We start from the raw sequence: 16,298 nt of genomic DNA, 5'->3' as shown, positions 1-16,298 counted from the left end.
GGGGCCCCCAGCTTTCTCCAGCTTGGAGGACCCAAGCCTTTCGGAAATCACTTGTCTTCCACCTGCATTGTTTAGAAGTACTTGTTGCCGGGTAACAGTTTAGCAGCCATTTTCAAGGGCTGGGGATTTGTTTTTGTTTTTTTGTTGTTTTTTTTTTTAATTTTTTGTGTTTTTTTAATATATATATATAGATATCTTTTTTAAATTTTTAAATGTTCTATACACTAGTGGGGGGGGTTGTACATGATTTTTTTCCCCCATTGGAATGCAGTTAGCAAACTCTTTTACCAGATGCATAATCTTAAAACTGTGTAAAATAATATTGCAATATACAGGTCAGTTTGCTCAGTTACGCTCCTCCTGGGCTTTGCAGCCCTCCTCTGTTAGCTCTGCTGAGCTCCCCGCCTTGACAGCTGTGGGGTCTTCGAAATTCCCAGAAGCCTCCGAGTCGACTCTGGAGCGTTTGAACCGGCGGTCGGGATACTGACTGTTGTCAAAAGGCATACGATGGACGCAGAGGACGTGGGTCTTCAGGTTCCCCTTCTGAGAGGCACTGTAGGGACAGTATCGGCACTGAAAAGGCCTGTGACCTGCGGACACAAAGAGTGGCAGGTCAGCTCTGCTGCATGCGGGACCCTCCCCCCCCCCCCCCCCCCCGCCCCCATGGCTCAGAAGACATCATCATTACTACCAAGAGTCTCAATATTATGATTGCACTTACTGTGCAAAAATCAAATTAGCAAAGGACAGAAAAGTAGTCAATATATTTGGACAAATAGTTACTTGGAGAAATAATAAGTTACCGACTAATAATAAACTTGGCCGGGAATGTGTAAGATCTTCCCATCCTAGGGAGAGTTTTAATGCAGGCTTTCTGGGTGACAGAAGACAATGTTCCCAACACCTAGGTACTTTTTCTATAAAATGTTAGATAGCCAATATTTTAGGCTTTGCAGGCCAAGACACAAAATCAAAGATATTATGTAGGTACCTCTATGACAAGAGAGGAAATAAATTTCCAATGTTTTATTGATGAAATTCAAAACTCTTTCTTTTAGACGCTGAAATCTGAATTTCGTATGAGTTTCCTGAGAGATAAAATAGTTCTTCTTCCTTGCTTCCCAGCCCCCCAACCGTTTAAAATGTAGAAACCATTCTCAGCTCCCAGGCTGTACAAAAACAGACAGGAGAGGGATTTGACCCCTGGAGCGTGCTTTGCTGATCCCGATTCTACACACACAGAAAAGCCATAAATCCCTCCACCTGGGATCCTGACTCAGGTCTCAGCACTAAGCCAGTTCACTTTCTTATCTGCCCATCAACCCTTTACAGATAAGCAACCGGAGCATGGGCGTGTGAGAGGGAGTGCGTGTTTGCATTGGGCTGAGGGAAGGATGTGCCCCGTGCCTTGCTCTGGGGCAGGGCTGGAAGTGCTAAGCTCTTGGAATTTGTAGAACCTCAGCGTTTCAAGAGAAGACTGTAGAAGACGTCTGGCAGGAACCAAAATCTCCAAATGGCCAAGGCCAGTAGGTTTTAAAGAAGTTTAGATTCTTGTAAACTTTGGCATAAAATTTTTCTAGACATGTCTCAATCAGAACAGAAGACGGATTCTTGTGGAAATCCACATAGTCCTCCATGCTTGAGCAGACACGCACACATTTCTGCCATCTTGAGGAACCAGGAAAGCATCTGGTTTGGGAAGTTCTAATAGAACAATTGCATTCCCCCCTGATGCTCAGAAGCTGTTGATGTGCCATTCCTGGAAGCCCATAAGTGCTGTCCCACCCAGCACCCAGAGAGGTCAGGGCCCAGGGCTGGGTTTCATTTGCTCAAAAAAATAAACAAGTAAATAAATGGGCACAACCATTTATACCAGGAGACATCCAAACAGCGTATTCAGCACTTTTTCTAGAACAGTAATTGCAGAAGTCCTGTGTATCTACTTAGCAAAACAGTCTTGTTCCTGCGACACTGGAACCCAACCAAACATTTGGAGCTGAAGCTCACTTTCACTTCATATGGCGCACAGTGCCCGATCCTTCCTTCTTTCTTAGTGGGTTTATGGAGAGCACTCTCTTTCTTCCCTCCTAGCCAAATGGTCTGCAGGGATGAATCTCTCCCACCTACTGAATCTTCCTCCTTCCCATCCCCCCTTCAGAGGCTGGTCCGTTGTGTCCCAGCTCTTGCCCAGACTATGAACACGGCAGCCTGCAGGAGGGTTTCGAGCTTCCCAGGTGTCCCACCTGCAGCCCAGCCTACCCAGGAATACCAGAGCGGGCTCCAAACACAGGACGACAGCTATAATTTCCTTGCCTCGAGTCTCTGAGGGCCACCGACGCTCTGAGAAATCATCAGGACCTTCAAGTCCAGTCCCAGTCACCTCACCAGTCTCCTCTGGATCATCCTCCCTCTCTCCAGCTGTCCACACCAAACCAAACCATTCGTGGTCTCTGCAAGAAGGCTTCACTCTGCAGGGTCTCCATGTGCTTGCTGTGTGACCCTCTCCCTGAAGTACCATTTCCATTCTCTCTCTTCTTTCAAGGTTCTGCCCAACTGGGATGCTGCTTTTGTGGGCCACTGTGTATCGGTCCCCTTGATTGGCTGTGGGCTCCTGGCAGGAAGCAGAGCCATCTTAGTATCATTGGTGCCAAGCCCCACTACCTGGCACAGAGCAAACAGGCATGAACTCTTTCTGGAATTGAAGCATTATCTTATTCCTTCACCTTGCCTTTTCTTGAAGGTATTATAGATTTTTGGATAGCATTTCTGCTTCTTTTGTTTCCATTGTTGCATCTAACACAAGGCTGAATTTGATCAACTTTCCCACTTGCCAGAAGCCAATTTGCAAATCTGTGGACTTTGGAGCGAAGAATAAACAAAACCCAAGAAAAGTACACTTGCTGTTGGCCCTTCTGCGCAGCCTACCACAGCCAGAAGAGTACCACCAGTCAGCAGGAGGGACCTGGACCTGAGTGTCAGGTGAGAGAAAGATTCACCAGCGTCATTCCCCTCCTGCCTTCCTGCTACCCGGTACCACCCTTAAGGCTCGGTCACTTTGCCCACAGATGACAGGGAAGGCCATGCGCTAGTGGGGAAGGAGAACCGAGCCTATTTCTAATGTGGATTCAAGAGTTTTAGAAAGAATGTAAGAGGCCCTATTCTTCATCACATCGGAGTTAAGGCACAGACAAAAGGGGAGAATCCGGGTGCCAGTGAGTGGCAAGTGGGACAGGAACAACCATTCTCTCTGCCGTAATAGTGGACCTAAGTCAGTCCTAAGCTGAGAATCAGCGCGTTTCAGGCAGATTGCAAGACTCAACCACCCAGCTCAAGAGGTTGTTCGTCCCTGTAGACACCAAACTACTAGCCCAGGGCTCGGTGAGAGAGGATTCAGGGTTACTCTGCAGGAGCAGCTCCTGAGCAGGAGAAAAGACAGCCCAAATCTATAGCTAGAGACATAGGAACTAATTGAAGGTCATCCAAAGAACCTGAGAAGAACTGAGATACCAGTTCTCAGGAAGCCTAAGAAATGTTTTGAAAGTTTCTCAGAAATATCTTCTCAGGAATAGACTGCATCTTCTGACTTGCCACCACGGACAGCAATGTGGCTGCTCACTATGCCAATTACCATGGCTCACAATCTATGTATCATATGGAGGTAAGTCACTGACGGACACTATCACCACAGTCTGACAAGTCTCTGGAGTTAAGAACTCCGAATAATAAATAAATGAAAATAAAAAATAAAACCAGAACTCTTGGCACCATGATCCAAAGAGTCTAGCCCAAGTATGAAGCAAGATGGCCAAACCGTCATCTTGTTTAATAAACCCACCTCCGGTCCCCAGGATTCAAAGTGGGTCTTCTGTTCTTCCACTGTTCCTGCCCTGCTGTCAAGGCTGTTTATTATATTATCTATCATCATTACGAATAATACATTTCTGTATGAATTCTATGCTACAACTTTTGGAAGCCACCCTCTCTGCAAATTGTACCACAGGGGAGCCATGCGACATGCATCTTGGCAAGCCCAGTGGAGAACCTCGAACATCACCTTTATTCACAATAAAAGCCTTTGTGAATGGCCAATTTGGCATCAAAGCACCAAGGGCATTTTTCCCACCAATTGATTTTTAAAATATTAGTCATGATTTTAACCTATGGCTATCTCTGAGTCTCTAGGTCTTGGTAGAGTCAAAGAGGTACTATAATCCAGGCATAGTTGGATACAACAGTGATCAAGAAATGAGTACTGAATTCGTTTGCATTTTAACTTAGGTGAGACGGAAATCTATATGTAAACATATAGAACACTGCGTGTGTACATTTGTAGGAGGAAGTCTGTACGATATTGGAATCATAATCAATCCTGATCTTGCAATATACTTTGTAGATAGAAGCATTGTAGGTAATGATGGTAGTACCTGAAGATCCCGAACACCTGAAGATCCTGAAACGCTCCATAGTCCTTTACACAGAGTTTTGTATGTGATCCTTGTATTAGAGCTTTATGGCAAGACGAGAAAGTTAAGATACAGTAAATCTGGACGGTTTGAATTTAAAACAAATTTCCACCGGATATAAAGTACTCAGACACCCTAATTCTCTGAAATCTTTACAAGAACCGTGATTGCAATATGTGCTTACAGGATACACATACACATACACACAACACCCCCTTCTGAGTGGCTTGCTGAAAGGTCCAGAAGAAGGCAGTCTCACCAGGATCAAATTTAAGTGAAAGGTCTGTCCTTTGGTGATGGGAACATTTACTTCCAAACAGAAAGCTATTGTTATGCAAAGCACTTTTGAAACCTGATACATCTCTGAGTCCAGCTAAACCTGGATGAAGCAGTTCAAATTTCTCTACGCTATTTGTATACTTGAAGCCCCGGGCAACTGTGACAAATGCAGTGATGTTGAGGTCTGTTAGCTTTTGGCCAGAGATCATAAGCAAGGACTTCAGAACAAACCCCAAATCTGAGAACTCCCAGGAATAGTTAGCTGTGGTGTTCCAAATATTTGTGACCAAGAAGGGATCCATCTGCAGGTAGAAGCAGCAGGAGGGGCCCATGGAAGCCTGCTTCAAGCTTCTGCTGTCCTGCCTGAGGTGGAGGTGGGGCTTGCGGGGAAATCCGACCTCCAGATGGAAGCAGGTCATCCCATTCCCAGAGGAGAAGCTGATGCAGCCCTCAGGGTGACAGGGCCACCCCTTGGTGAGCTTTGAACTCTGCAAACTTCCATCCATCCCTTTTGAGTGAGATGAAAACCAGCCACACCACCTTGGTAGCCTGGAGATAGAGTCGGCGATGCACCTGGGTCTGCAGGTGGCCATGAATGTGCTAAGGTTCATCAATTTCTAAGACAGAATAAGCTTCCCCATTAGCAACCAGCATGGAGACGGCGGCCTCTGTCCAGTGTAACCCCACTGAGAAGCACTGCACTCCAGGGCAGCCTTTGGCCAAGAGGAAGTCAGGGAGCTCTTCTGGCTTGGTAGTTTTGCTTTGCTCTCAGGTGTCCTCCTGCCACACACTAGGCAGCAGGAGTCTCACCAGGAGCTTGGGTTCAAAGCATAGCTTCCTCCCTTGAGAGGTGGGCAGTCTACTTAACCCAAACTTGAGTTTCCTCTGTGTCTGGCCCAGAGTGAGGAATGGGATCTCTCAGGGCTTCAGTTCCCACGCCTTGAAAACAGAGGCAGGGGAGCAGCGATGCTAATACTCCCACCATAGGATGTTGTGAGCATGGCAGGGAATCCTGCGTCAAGTGCGGAAAAAATCCAGAGCTATAGAAATGTCAGCTGTCTGTCACTGTCCTGCTTACTGTTCTCACTGCTGTCATCTGGCAGCTCATCTAAGCTGGGTCAGGGGCCTCCGGGCTCTGTTCTTCATCAAGGTACTGATAGAGCAGGGTCTCCTGCATCATCGCTGTGTGCTCTCTGCCTCGGGGGTGGGGGTGGGGGGGCTTCGGTGAGAGCTTACGACATTGTCTCTCCTCCAGGCATCTGCCCTTGAACCGGAGCTTTGGGAAACTGGAAGGCCTTCAGAGACCAAAGGAACAAGTTGTTAACAGTTTCATTTCGCTTGGAGGGAGGTCAGCAAGTGGAGGTGAGGATGGGCTTTGGGTCGGACTGCATGCCAGAACCATCTCCCCATCTAGAGGATACTATTCTAGTCAAGGGCTAGATCAGAAACACCGCTTTCAGGCAATGTGGGTTGTGATAGAGTAGAGGCGACTGGGGGGTTCTAAGAGCTCAACCCAGAGGAACGTGAGCCCCTCTATAGCCTTCCACTGTCTTCACCCTCAACTCCTCCCCAGAGTTTGCTGCCTTCTGCATACAGGACTCTCTCTGCTCTCCAAATGCTTCATACTCTTTCCTGCCACAGGATTTTTGCTCCATCCTTTCTCGTTCCCTAATCTGAAATGCTCTCTGCCCCTACTTCATCTAAGTACTGTAGTTGTCTCCTCTAGTACACCTGCCTCTGCCTCAAGGAGGAGGCCCAATGACCCAGACTCACCATGGGGTGGTGAAGGCCATCAGGGCAAAATCTGCAGGGGAGTTTCCAACAACAGTAGCTGAACAAATACACAATTATGTCTATCTTCCCCGCTGGATGGTCGGCTCCACGGTGCAGGGGCTGTGGGGTTTTGTTTTTTGTGACTTTGGATTATTGCCATTTGTCACTACCTAGCACAGTGCTTGGCACATCACAGATATCCAGGAAGTATTTTTTAAGTAAAGGAAGGGATGGATGGATGCATGGATGGATGGATGGAAGAAAGAATGAGAGGCAGTCAGGAGAAAGAAAGGGAGGGAAGCCCTCCTCCAGACAGAGGGACAGGCTTGACCCCAGGCACGGGGGGGATAGGAAGCCTGGGATCAGTGCAGGGGTCTGGGAGCAGGGCACAGTGATGGAGGTGAAGCCCAGTGAGGGAGCCGGACAGGGGCCAGGCTCACAGGATCCACTGGGGAGCTTGGCCCTCCTTCCATGGGAGAAGGAAAGTAGGGAGGCCTTTCCAGCTCTGCAGCAACACAGCTGACTGAGTGCAGCCCCGATCCCTGTCTGTAGCCCGGGCCCTGGGCGTGCGGCCAGATGGGTGCCCCCCACTGCCCACCCCACTGCACTCCCCTCTCTCCACCTCTCACTTTGAGGCCATCAACATTTCCCATCACTGCCATGTGAAAAGTAAGTACATCATACATTAATTTGTATTGTCACTGCGCCGTAGAGCCGTGGTAAAGAGCACATTCATTTTTAATCCACTATGAATAATATATAAATATGTATACAGTGTGGAGGGTCAAGAGGAGTAAGGAGAAAGCAAGTCGTACATTGTTTATAACAAAAGTGGGGAAACGAGATATTTTTCTTACTTGCTACGATGGAAATATCTGCTCTTTCTCTGTACTAAGGGGGAGAGGAAAATGCCTCCCCTTGGGGGACCATCCATTAATTACAGCTCCACACTTGTGGGCAGAGATGGGGCTGCATCCACGGAGCCTCCAGACTTTCCAAACTGATGGTTTCTCCTCTGGTGTGGGATGGCAGAACGGAGGGGTTGGAGGAGTTAGCGGCCAACCTCCGGTGTTTGGTTTTGGGACAATTCATCAGGGTACATTTATAGGAATTGTGTCAATTGTCCTCACAGTCGCCAGTAGGGAGATGTGCTAGCGAGAAGTCTTCCCATTTTACAGATAGGATAACCAGGCTCAGGGAGAGTAAAGAATTTTCCCAAGCCCTGCATAGGGCTATGCAGCTAGCTAGTTTCTGACCAGGAATCCAACCTCAGGGCTGTCTCACAACAGACACTCACCTCGTCCCATGCTCACAACAGACGCTCACGCTCACCTCTGTTCCCTCCTGCCAATCACTCGTTGGAAGAGTCTCCACACAGAGCTATCTTTGATCAGGACCCAGGATGTTCCAGGAGAGAGTCTATGAACACCCTGGAAGGGCGTGCACTATAATGCGTGTGTATGGGATATCACTCCTGTCACATGCCACCCCCCTTAGGGACAACAGGCACCACTGTGGCCTCGAGACACCTACCAAAGCCAGGCATTGCACACATGGCTGTCACCAAGCCACAGGACTCCAAGCTTCCATCACACAACTCCTGGAACCCAGCCCACTTCCACGAGCACACATTGAGTACCTACTGCATACATTACCCCGAGCAGATTGCTGTGGGAATGACACAGGACTTTCAGCGCCACGAGGATGGGAAGGGCATCTTCTCTGCATGCCTGACACAATGCCCACCCAGTAGAAGCTGAGTGACTGGCCACACAACCTAGTGGACACCGTCTCCAGCAGGAGGAGGAAGAAGCCAAGGTTTTATGAGGCAAGGACATCCAGCTGCTTTGAGCCAGGCTCCAGTTTCCAGTCAAAAAGATGGCACAGAGGACAGGCCCCAAAAGGGTCCTGGGAAAGGAAGAACATTCTTGAGGAAGGACCCATGAGCTGTTTGGCCAGAGGCAGGGTCTACATATGTTGACAGAGGCACAATTCTGGACATTGGAACAAGGGCATCCACGGATCATGGTACATGGTCAAAATGAGGAAGAGGGTCCAGAACAGGGTCACGTGTGTAAGCGGTAGGGAGTAGGGTCCCTGGCCCCAGGCGGGCACAGAGACATGGGCCATCCCCTGTGTCCTCACACTGCAGAGTCACCTCTCATACCGGGGCAGACTTCCAGATCAATCACACAGGGCCCTTTTATTGTCCATTGAAATAAATGGGAAAAGTTGGCGTGTGGGTAAATGAAGAGGAACATTGCTGCCATGACTTCTAGATCAGCCCCGGCCACAACCCATTTGCATCCTGGGTGGGCGACGACCCCAAGAAAGCCGCCTGCAGCAAACCCATGGCTGACTCACCAGGAGACACTCCCATTGTCCTTTCTGAAATACCTTCTTCTTAGGAGCACAGGATTATGGAGTATTTGTCAGACCCCCAGGAGGGTCTCCCACAGCCACATTTTATGGCACGGTTTTCTAGAAGGGGCCAGCTGGTGAGGTGGGGAAGAGTAGCCCTCAAAGGCAGCTCCTATGCACAGGGCCAGGAGGTTTGGAAAGCACCACCTCTGAGGGGTACCAAGAGGGAACCTGAGCAACACCACTTCTTCTATTGCACCCCAGCTGGAGAGCCCTTTGCATTCCTTGAAACTAGGGACATTTGCAAGATACACACTGGTAGTTAAGAAAATGGTCCCACCTCTATGTCTATGTTAGAAACACAGCCCCCATAAGTGGACCTGCAGACCTGGGAGGAATCCAGGTGTGGGGGTACCAGCACACTCTCTGGTGGGGCAGGCCTCAGGCCGGTGGTCTGGTCTCCACCTGGCCCTTCCCTGCTGCTCCCTCTGAGTGTCTGCGGCTAATCCTGAAGCTGCCAATTGGAAGGGCTCCTGCCCAGGACCCTGGCCATCCTTCCAGGTTAATAGGCTCAACAGAGGCAATGAGATGGGTAGAAATATACATACACACACCGAGCCAACAGAAAGAGCTACTTTCTCAGTTGCACACATTATACACACACACACACACACACACACACACACACACACACACACACACACACACATATATATATATAATTTCCCTAATTCCAAATAGGCAAGAATGGTTCTAATCAGGTGCATAATTTATGTTTTCAGTTTTCAAAAAAATATTCATCCATCTAATCAAAGATGCTAAAACACTTCAGAATATCCTTAGTATAGATAATTTTAGGTTTCAAATTTCCTGTGATTTGGGTTTTAATTTAAAGCACTACCAAAAAATATTTCACTATTTTAAAAAGTGAATTTTGATCCATGTGGTAATGGATTGGAGACGCCAGTCAGTGTGAACTGGTGTATAGTTCAATATCTGTAATGCAGATCTGAGTATATGCAGGGGTTAGTAGACACACTTATGTTTCCTTGTTCTGTCTGCTGAGCACGCCGAGAACCCGGTTAGTAGACACACTTATGTTTCCTTGTTCTGTCTGCTGAGCGTGCCGAGAACCCATGACATCCCAGGGGCAGCAAGCACATTTAGCACCCAGACTTGATTTTTAGTACCATTCTCAACAAAAGGAACCAAGGCTGCTTGTGGAAATGGCTGAATCTAGGGCTGAAACGGGAAATAGATAAAATGGTCCTGGAGCCTCTTTTGCCAGAAAGTAAGAAATTGCTCCAAATGCCATGCATTGATGGGGGTATGTCAAAGTAGCAGGGAGCCAAGTGAAAGAGCTCCCAGTGGCCAGAGCTGCAACAATTTTAGCAACAAAGTGAATGACATAGTATCAGATTATAAACCAAAGTATCAACAAGCATCCACAAGTCATATTGACATAACTAAACGATTAAATCTCTAAGTACATGGAAAAGGACAGACAAATGCCCCATGCATTTCACAGGCTTTATGAAGTCTCCACTTAAGAGGTGGAATATAACTCCTGCTCCTTCATGTGGGCTGTGTGGTTACTTCCTTCCCAGGGAAGTGCCCAGGAAGAACACAGTGTGGAATGGGGAAAAGACCGACTTCCCAGGGCAGACACCTGACAAACACAACCTTAGCCGGGTCACCATGGTCCGAGTGATGGCAGTGCCCTTATTTGATACAATGGGAAGCCACTTCACCTCTGTGGTCTTCTGCCCAGAAACCCACAACCCAAGTCTAACCATGAGAAATCCCAAGTGAGAGACATTCAACAAAATATTCCTCAAAACTGCCGAGGTCATCCAAAACAAGGAAACCCTGAGAAACTGTCACAGCCAAGAGGCACCTCAGGAGACATAACAACTTAGATGTAAAGTGGTGCCCTTGGTGGGGTCCTGGAATAGCAAAGGGACATTAGGTAAAAACAAAGGAAATCTGAATAAAATAGGGACCTTACTTAATAATAGTGTATCAACATTGAGTCAGTAATTGTAACAAATGTACCCTACTAATGGAAGATGCTGACAATAGAGGGAAATGAGCACCATAGGAGAATTTTCTGTACTATCCATGCAACATTTTCTCAATTCTAAATCTATGTTAAAATAAAAATTTTATTTAAAAAGTTTCTTAAAAGGTGAAGTTGGTTGATTTTCAAGGGACAGAGACAGCACAGCGCCCCAGATCAGGAGGGGGCCACAGCTAAGAGTGTCCAGCAGTGGGGGGGGTGGGAACTGGAGCACCCGGCCGGGCCTGCACCCAGGGTGTGTAGGGAGGCAGAAAGGACTGGAACACTAACCCCAGTCCTGCCCCTGCTCGGAGGCAGCATCGCTGTGACTCACGCACAGTGGGGAAGGGTGCGGACTCTCTAGTCCGAAGCCTGGATTCAAACCTTATCTGTCTCCGTGGTTTCGAGATCTTGGACCAGCTATCTGACCTTTCCAGATCTCACATTTTTCATCTATAAAATGAGCATAACAGAGTTCCCGGGCAGTGTTGATGTGAGGATTAGAGGAGCGGAGGCCTGTAAGACACCGAGTGCCACCACGTGTGGCAGGTAAAGACACAGTAAATCAGGATCCCCTCCATATCGAAGGACCTGCTTTGTGACATGCCCGTGCTGGGGCAGCCTTGAAGGAGGATCACCATTCCAGTGACAATGCTGAGGGCAGGTGTCAGGGTCTCCACCTGTTAGCTGAGGACGCCGAGGCCCTGAGGGGCTGCAGGTTTGTCGGGGCCCCGAAGCCCGAGAGAGTCAGAACCCAGTTTTGCAGCAGCTCCCTCTGAGCCTGCAGCCAGGGCCCAACCCACTGCATCTTGCCGCCTCTCTGCAGCATCAGATTCGAGTTCAGTTAGCAGGAGAGCTCAGAAAGGGAGGCTGGCCTCCAGAAGGCATCTGCAGAGAAGCGTGTCTGGCAGAGGGTATAGGAGTCTTCCAGATCCTTCCAGTTCTGCACCCACTCCACCTCCCCCCACCCAAGAAGGATGAGACTCAGGAGCGTCCTGCCCTTCCTTCCCCATGGCCTCAACGTAGTCCCTTCCTCAGCAACTTCACGCCCAGGCTCTGGCCACTGCCATGCAGATTTTGCCTTAAACCATGTGGATGTGTTTGCCCGCCCCCCCCAACCCCAGCAGGCTCTGCGCTCGGCTTGGCCAAGCCACCAGCCTGCCTGGGTGGGCAGGAGACACAGCCCGAAGCGCAGGCCTCGGGCACTCACAGGCAACTATTGATCCGGGATCTTAAATCACTCCCCGGATTTTATGAAAGCATTTATGTTTATCATTAAATAACCTTCAAAGGGTCGATGAACTTACTTTCCTTTTTCGGAGATTTTTAGATGTGTAATATAGTAAGACTCTAACCATGCCCAGTCTTTGTCTCTGGGTGAACGATTTCATCTTGAAAGATGCTACAGGAGACCAAAGAGAGCAGACACTGCCCTCAGTGCAAAGCAGGAGCCAGGAACAAAGGGGCTGGCAGCTTGGCCCAGGTCACACAGCAAACGCACCCCCTCCTGCTACCCTCTGGTCTCCCGGCATTTCCCGGTGGAGGGTGGGTGCAGGAGTTGGAACACAGCGCTCCTGCAGGTGGTTTTCCATGGAACCAAGCTAACCGCGATTTAAGGTAACAAACAGCCTTAGAAAAAAAAAACCCAGTGGATCAAAGTTGGATAGTCTTGCTAAAATAAAGCTAGAGGGTTTTTTTTTTTTAAGTTTTTAATAAAATCTTAAGTGAAATGATTAAGGTGGTACTCGAGAGATGGTGAAGATGGGAGGGCTCCTAGGATTCACCCGTGCGGTACCTCCTTACCCTCTTGCATCCATGTCTTCCCTCCTTGGGGATATTGGGCTAGATACAGTTATCTCAAGTCCCCGTGGCAACAAGATGGGCAGTAGAGACCTAAGGAGTTTAGCAAACTTAGCAACAGCAGTGACTCCATGTGACCCACCTCTGGCACCCACAGCCCAGCCCAGAACAACAGTGAGGACTCTTGGGGCAGACGAAGGACGTCAGAAAGACAGAAAGGCAACAGGTGCACCACTCACAGCAAGCCGGTCCCCACATCCTGTCTGTACATGTGTCCACCCCCACTCTCCAACGTTCGGTGACTCCCTATTTCCTACCACAGCATCTTGCTCCTTAGCCTGGCTTTCCAGCTTGCAACACTTTCTTGCTTAATACTCACTGCCATCCCCACAAGGAATTCGCCCACTGCAGCCCCCAGATTCCTCCCAGTCAGACCCACCAAAGCTCCAACCCCTCCTAGAAGCCTTTCTGAGGACCCAGCCGGCAGAGCCCCCACCGGCACTTTTCAAAGACTCCGCACAATTAGGCGCTTAATTTTGTTCATCGGGCACTGCCCACTAATGGCTTCCCGTGGCACAGGCTTGGAGGGTCTCTCCCTTCTCTGGGGAGACAGGAAACTCCTGTGGCTCTGCACAGAATAGGGGCTGGATAAGGGGTTCTGGGGTTGTTCCCCTTGAGCAGCCACTTAGGAAGGGCTTGGGCCCCAGCCTTGGGTGGGTGACCCCTGTGTCCAGCCCCATTTTCTCACCTTCATGGGGGCCTGGGGACCCCTGGCATGGGCAGCCCTGATCTTGAACAGGCTTGCCTCTGTTTCTGGTCTTGTGAGGAGTGCGCATATCTCGACTTTGCTCCCCTTCACCCTGCTTAGTGTCCGTCACCAGTATGAGCCACCCCTCCTGACAGGTGACCCCCCTAGACCCCTCCCCTGGGTTGTGCTCCTTACCTGGGAAGCCCTGCCCCTATTCTGCTGCTCTCCTCCCCAGGAAAATCTAAGTGCTCCGTGCCCTGGAGACCCCTGGGGACTCCAGTCCAGGCCGCTGCACTCCCCTCCCATTCTGTGCGCTCAAGGAGGGCACAGGAGGGCTCGGCCATTTTCGGGCACACTTTGGGTCATTGGGTGGTTGTGCATTTTCCTGTCTTGCTTTCGGGGGAGCTCAGTCTCCCCATCAATCAGAGCTCCCTGAACCATACCCTCTCCTCCCCAGGTCCTCAGCAATGCCATTCCCACTTCCTGTGTGACTGTGATATCACCACCCAACCTGACCCACCCAACCTGACTTAGAGCCCCCAACCCACACAACCTGTCACCACCCAACCTGACCTAGAGCCCCCAGAGCCCAGGTGGCAGCTCCGTGGATTCCATCAGGACCCTGGATGGACACTCTTTCACCTCCCTCAGAGATCACAAGCTGGTGGCACACGTATTTATTTTTTGTCCTCAACACTATGAGGGAAAACAAAGAGATTTCATGTAAAAACATGGATTTCCAGTTTATCTTGAAAAGTCAGAAGTTCTGGCAAGATCCTCCCAGAGGCAGCCGGTCAGACCCAGGTCCCAGTGGCCGCCCCCTCCCACCCCCTGGGGGGTTAGCCATGGTTCACCCTTGGGCCCACCTCACTCTTGGCATCATCCACCTCCTGGCACCATGAGCCTCAGAGTCCTCGTTCTCTGCTTTGTCCTGTCTTGTCCGTGCCCAACACACCCAGTGCCTCACCTCTGGGGGCGGGGCGGGGGCCCTCGGTGAGGTCTTTGTGAGCTGCATTCCTGTACACGCCCCGCGAAATAAACAAGTGGGTGGTCTCTGCTGGTTCAATCGTTTCCTGTTTTCCATTGTGTCGCTTAAAATGAACCCATCAGGGCTTAATTGTAGTTTCTGTTTTATTGTACAATTTAAATATGGGAGGGGGGCCAATATTGTAACTTGGCATGTGCCAAGGGTGTGCTATGCACGGTGTAGACGTGGGGGGAGGGGCGTCCCTGCAAAACCACCCCACGCAAACATTGCACAGTAACAGACGTCCAAGCCACTAAAAGCTGGTATCCAAGGTTATCTGTGGATAATTCACTACCCACACTCCTCTTCATAAAAACATTAGTACATTTCTCGGTGGGGGGCGGTCATATGGTTTGGGGGGGCTCACATGGGCGCAGAAAATCTCACCAAAAAGAGGGTAGCGGGAACACTCATATTGCATAAAATTTCAGTGCTCTTGCTTCGTATTAATGTGAGTTTATGTGTGAGAGAGAATCACACATCTCTCTTTTCATAAAGGAATCAGACACCCGCAATCCATACCCACAGTATATATCCATATAGATGGGCACTCTGGATATATTTTAAATAGCTACTTTTTATCACACCCAATTCTACAAATTGGTAGTGTGAACAATAGAAAATTACAAAGTAAGGAGAGATGGAAGCATAAACTTTCCAACATTGGGCTCTCTCTGACTGCCGCGAACATTGTCACATGCCAAAAATAAAATAAAATTAAATGAATAAATAAATAAATAAATACATAAATAAAATAAAGTAAAATAAATAAAGCAGCTTAGAAGAGCGGTGGCTTTTCTTATGAAGTCACAAAAGAAATGCTACTCCTTTCTTCTCTTTTTCCCCCCTATAAAAGGCTCTCTCTAAAATCAAAGGTGTCAGACTTTGCTTTCTCTTGCTGGCATGATCCAGAATATGGCTGAGGAATGACAGATGTCGGCACCCAGCTGCAATGAAGCATGCTAAAGTTTCTGTCTAATCCACTTATTTCTCTGTAGTCACGTAAACCAAAACAAATGGGCAGGGCTTTACATTAGGAAAAAAAAAAAAAGAAGAAAAAGAAAAAGCCCACAAGCAGCAAGACTTCGTTGCATAATGCAGTATACACACGCCATCTTGATATCATTTTCCTCACCACAGGGCAAAGGCACCTTGTGGTGAGCACAGGTCCCTCAAGGTGTGGCCCCCGAAGCGTGTCAGCTACTGGGCCTCTTCGTCCTGTGCAAGGCACAGCCTCCAAAGGGAGAGGGCGAGCGTTGGGTGGGGTGGGGGCAAGGGGTGTCCGAGCATGGGGAGACCTTCTGGGGACCCCGGGGCATACCCATGCTGTGCACGCCTGTGCGCACACACACACACACACTTACACACCAGCATACTCCCAGGTTTCTGAGCCGCTAAACCAAGATGATCATTGTTATCACCGCTCTATCGTTTTCAACTACTTGAATAAATCCAGAGGAATTATAAACGGAGCCCGTGTGTAATTAAAGTGAGCGTTGTTAGACTCTTCATTTAATAAAACACTTGAAAGGAAAAGCCCTTGCAGGTTTCGCCCGGCTGTGGGGAGCGGGAGGGTAAGTGCGCGTGGGGCCCCGCCTGGAGGCGCCTGCCCAGCCTCTTGCCAGCGCCGGGGCGACCACCTTGTGAACCTGCCCCCCCTCCGATCTTGTAAGGCGCCGGTGAGGATCAGGAGTCCTGGGGCTCGGTCACCACCAGCAGCCCCGACAGCTGCGAAGCACTTTCAGACGAGTCACAAGGAAAGATGTGACGGATTTCGCCCATGGCAGA

At 49.2% G+C, this 16,298-nt stretch overlaps 1 protein-coding gene across 2 annotated transcripts in view; it reads right to left on the bottom strand.

The window, feature by feature from the left end:
• Positions 1-345: 345 nt before the first annotated feature.
• The window catches only part of ZNF536 (zinc finger protein 536), a 228,023-nt gene continuing 212,070 nt past the window's right edge, over positions 346-16,298 (bottom strand). For both annotated transcript variants that reach the window (XM_088027160.1, XM_028123669.1), the window contains one exon: positions 346-590. In XM_088027160.1, the coding sequence (XP_087883286.1) occupies positions 346-590 (245 nt within the window). The remainder of the gene's footprint in view (positions 591-16,298) is intronic.

Source organism: Eumetopias jubatus, unplaced genomic scaffold (assembly GCF_037043125.1).
Source record: "Eumetopias jubatus isolate StellerSeaLion01/CBP00866 unplaced genomic scaffold, mEumJub1_p1.0 scaffold_10, whole genome shotgun sequence".
NCBI classification, from domain to species: domain Eukaryota; kingdom Metazoa; phylum Chordata; class Mammalia; order Carnivora; family Otariidae; genus Eumetopias; species Eumetopias jubatus.
This window is presented reverse-complemented; position numbering and strand designations above follow the sequence as displayed.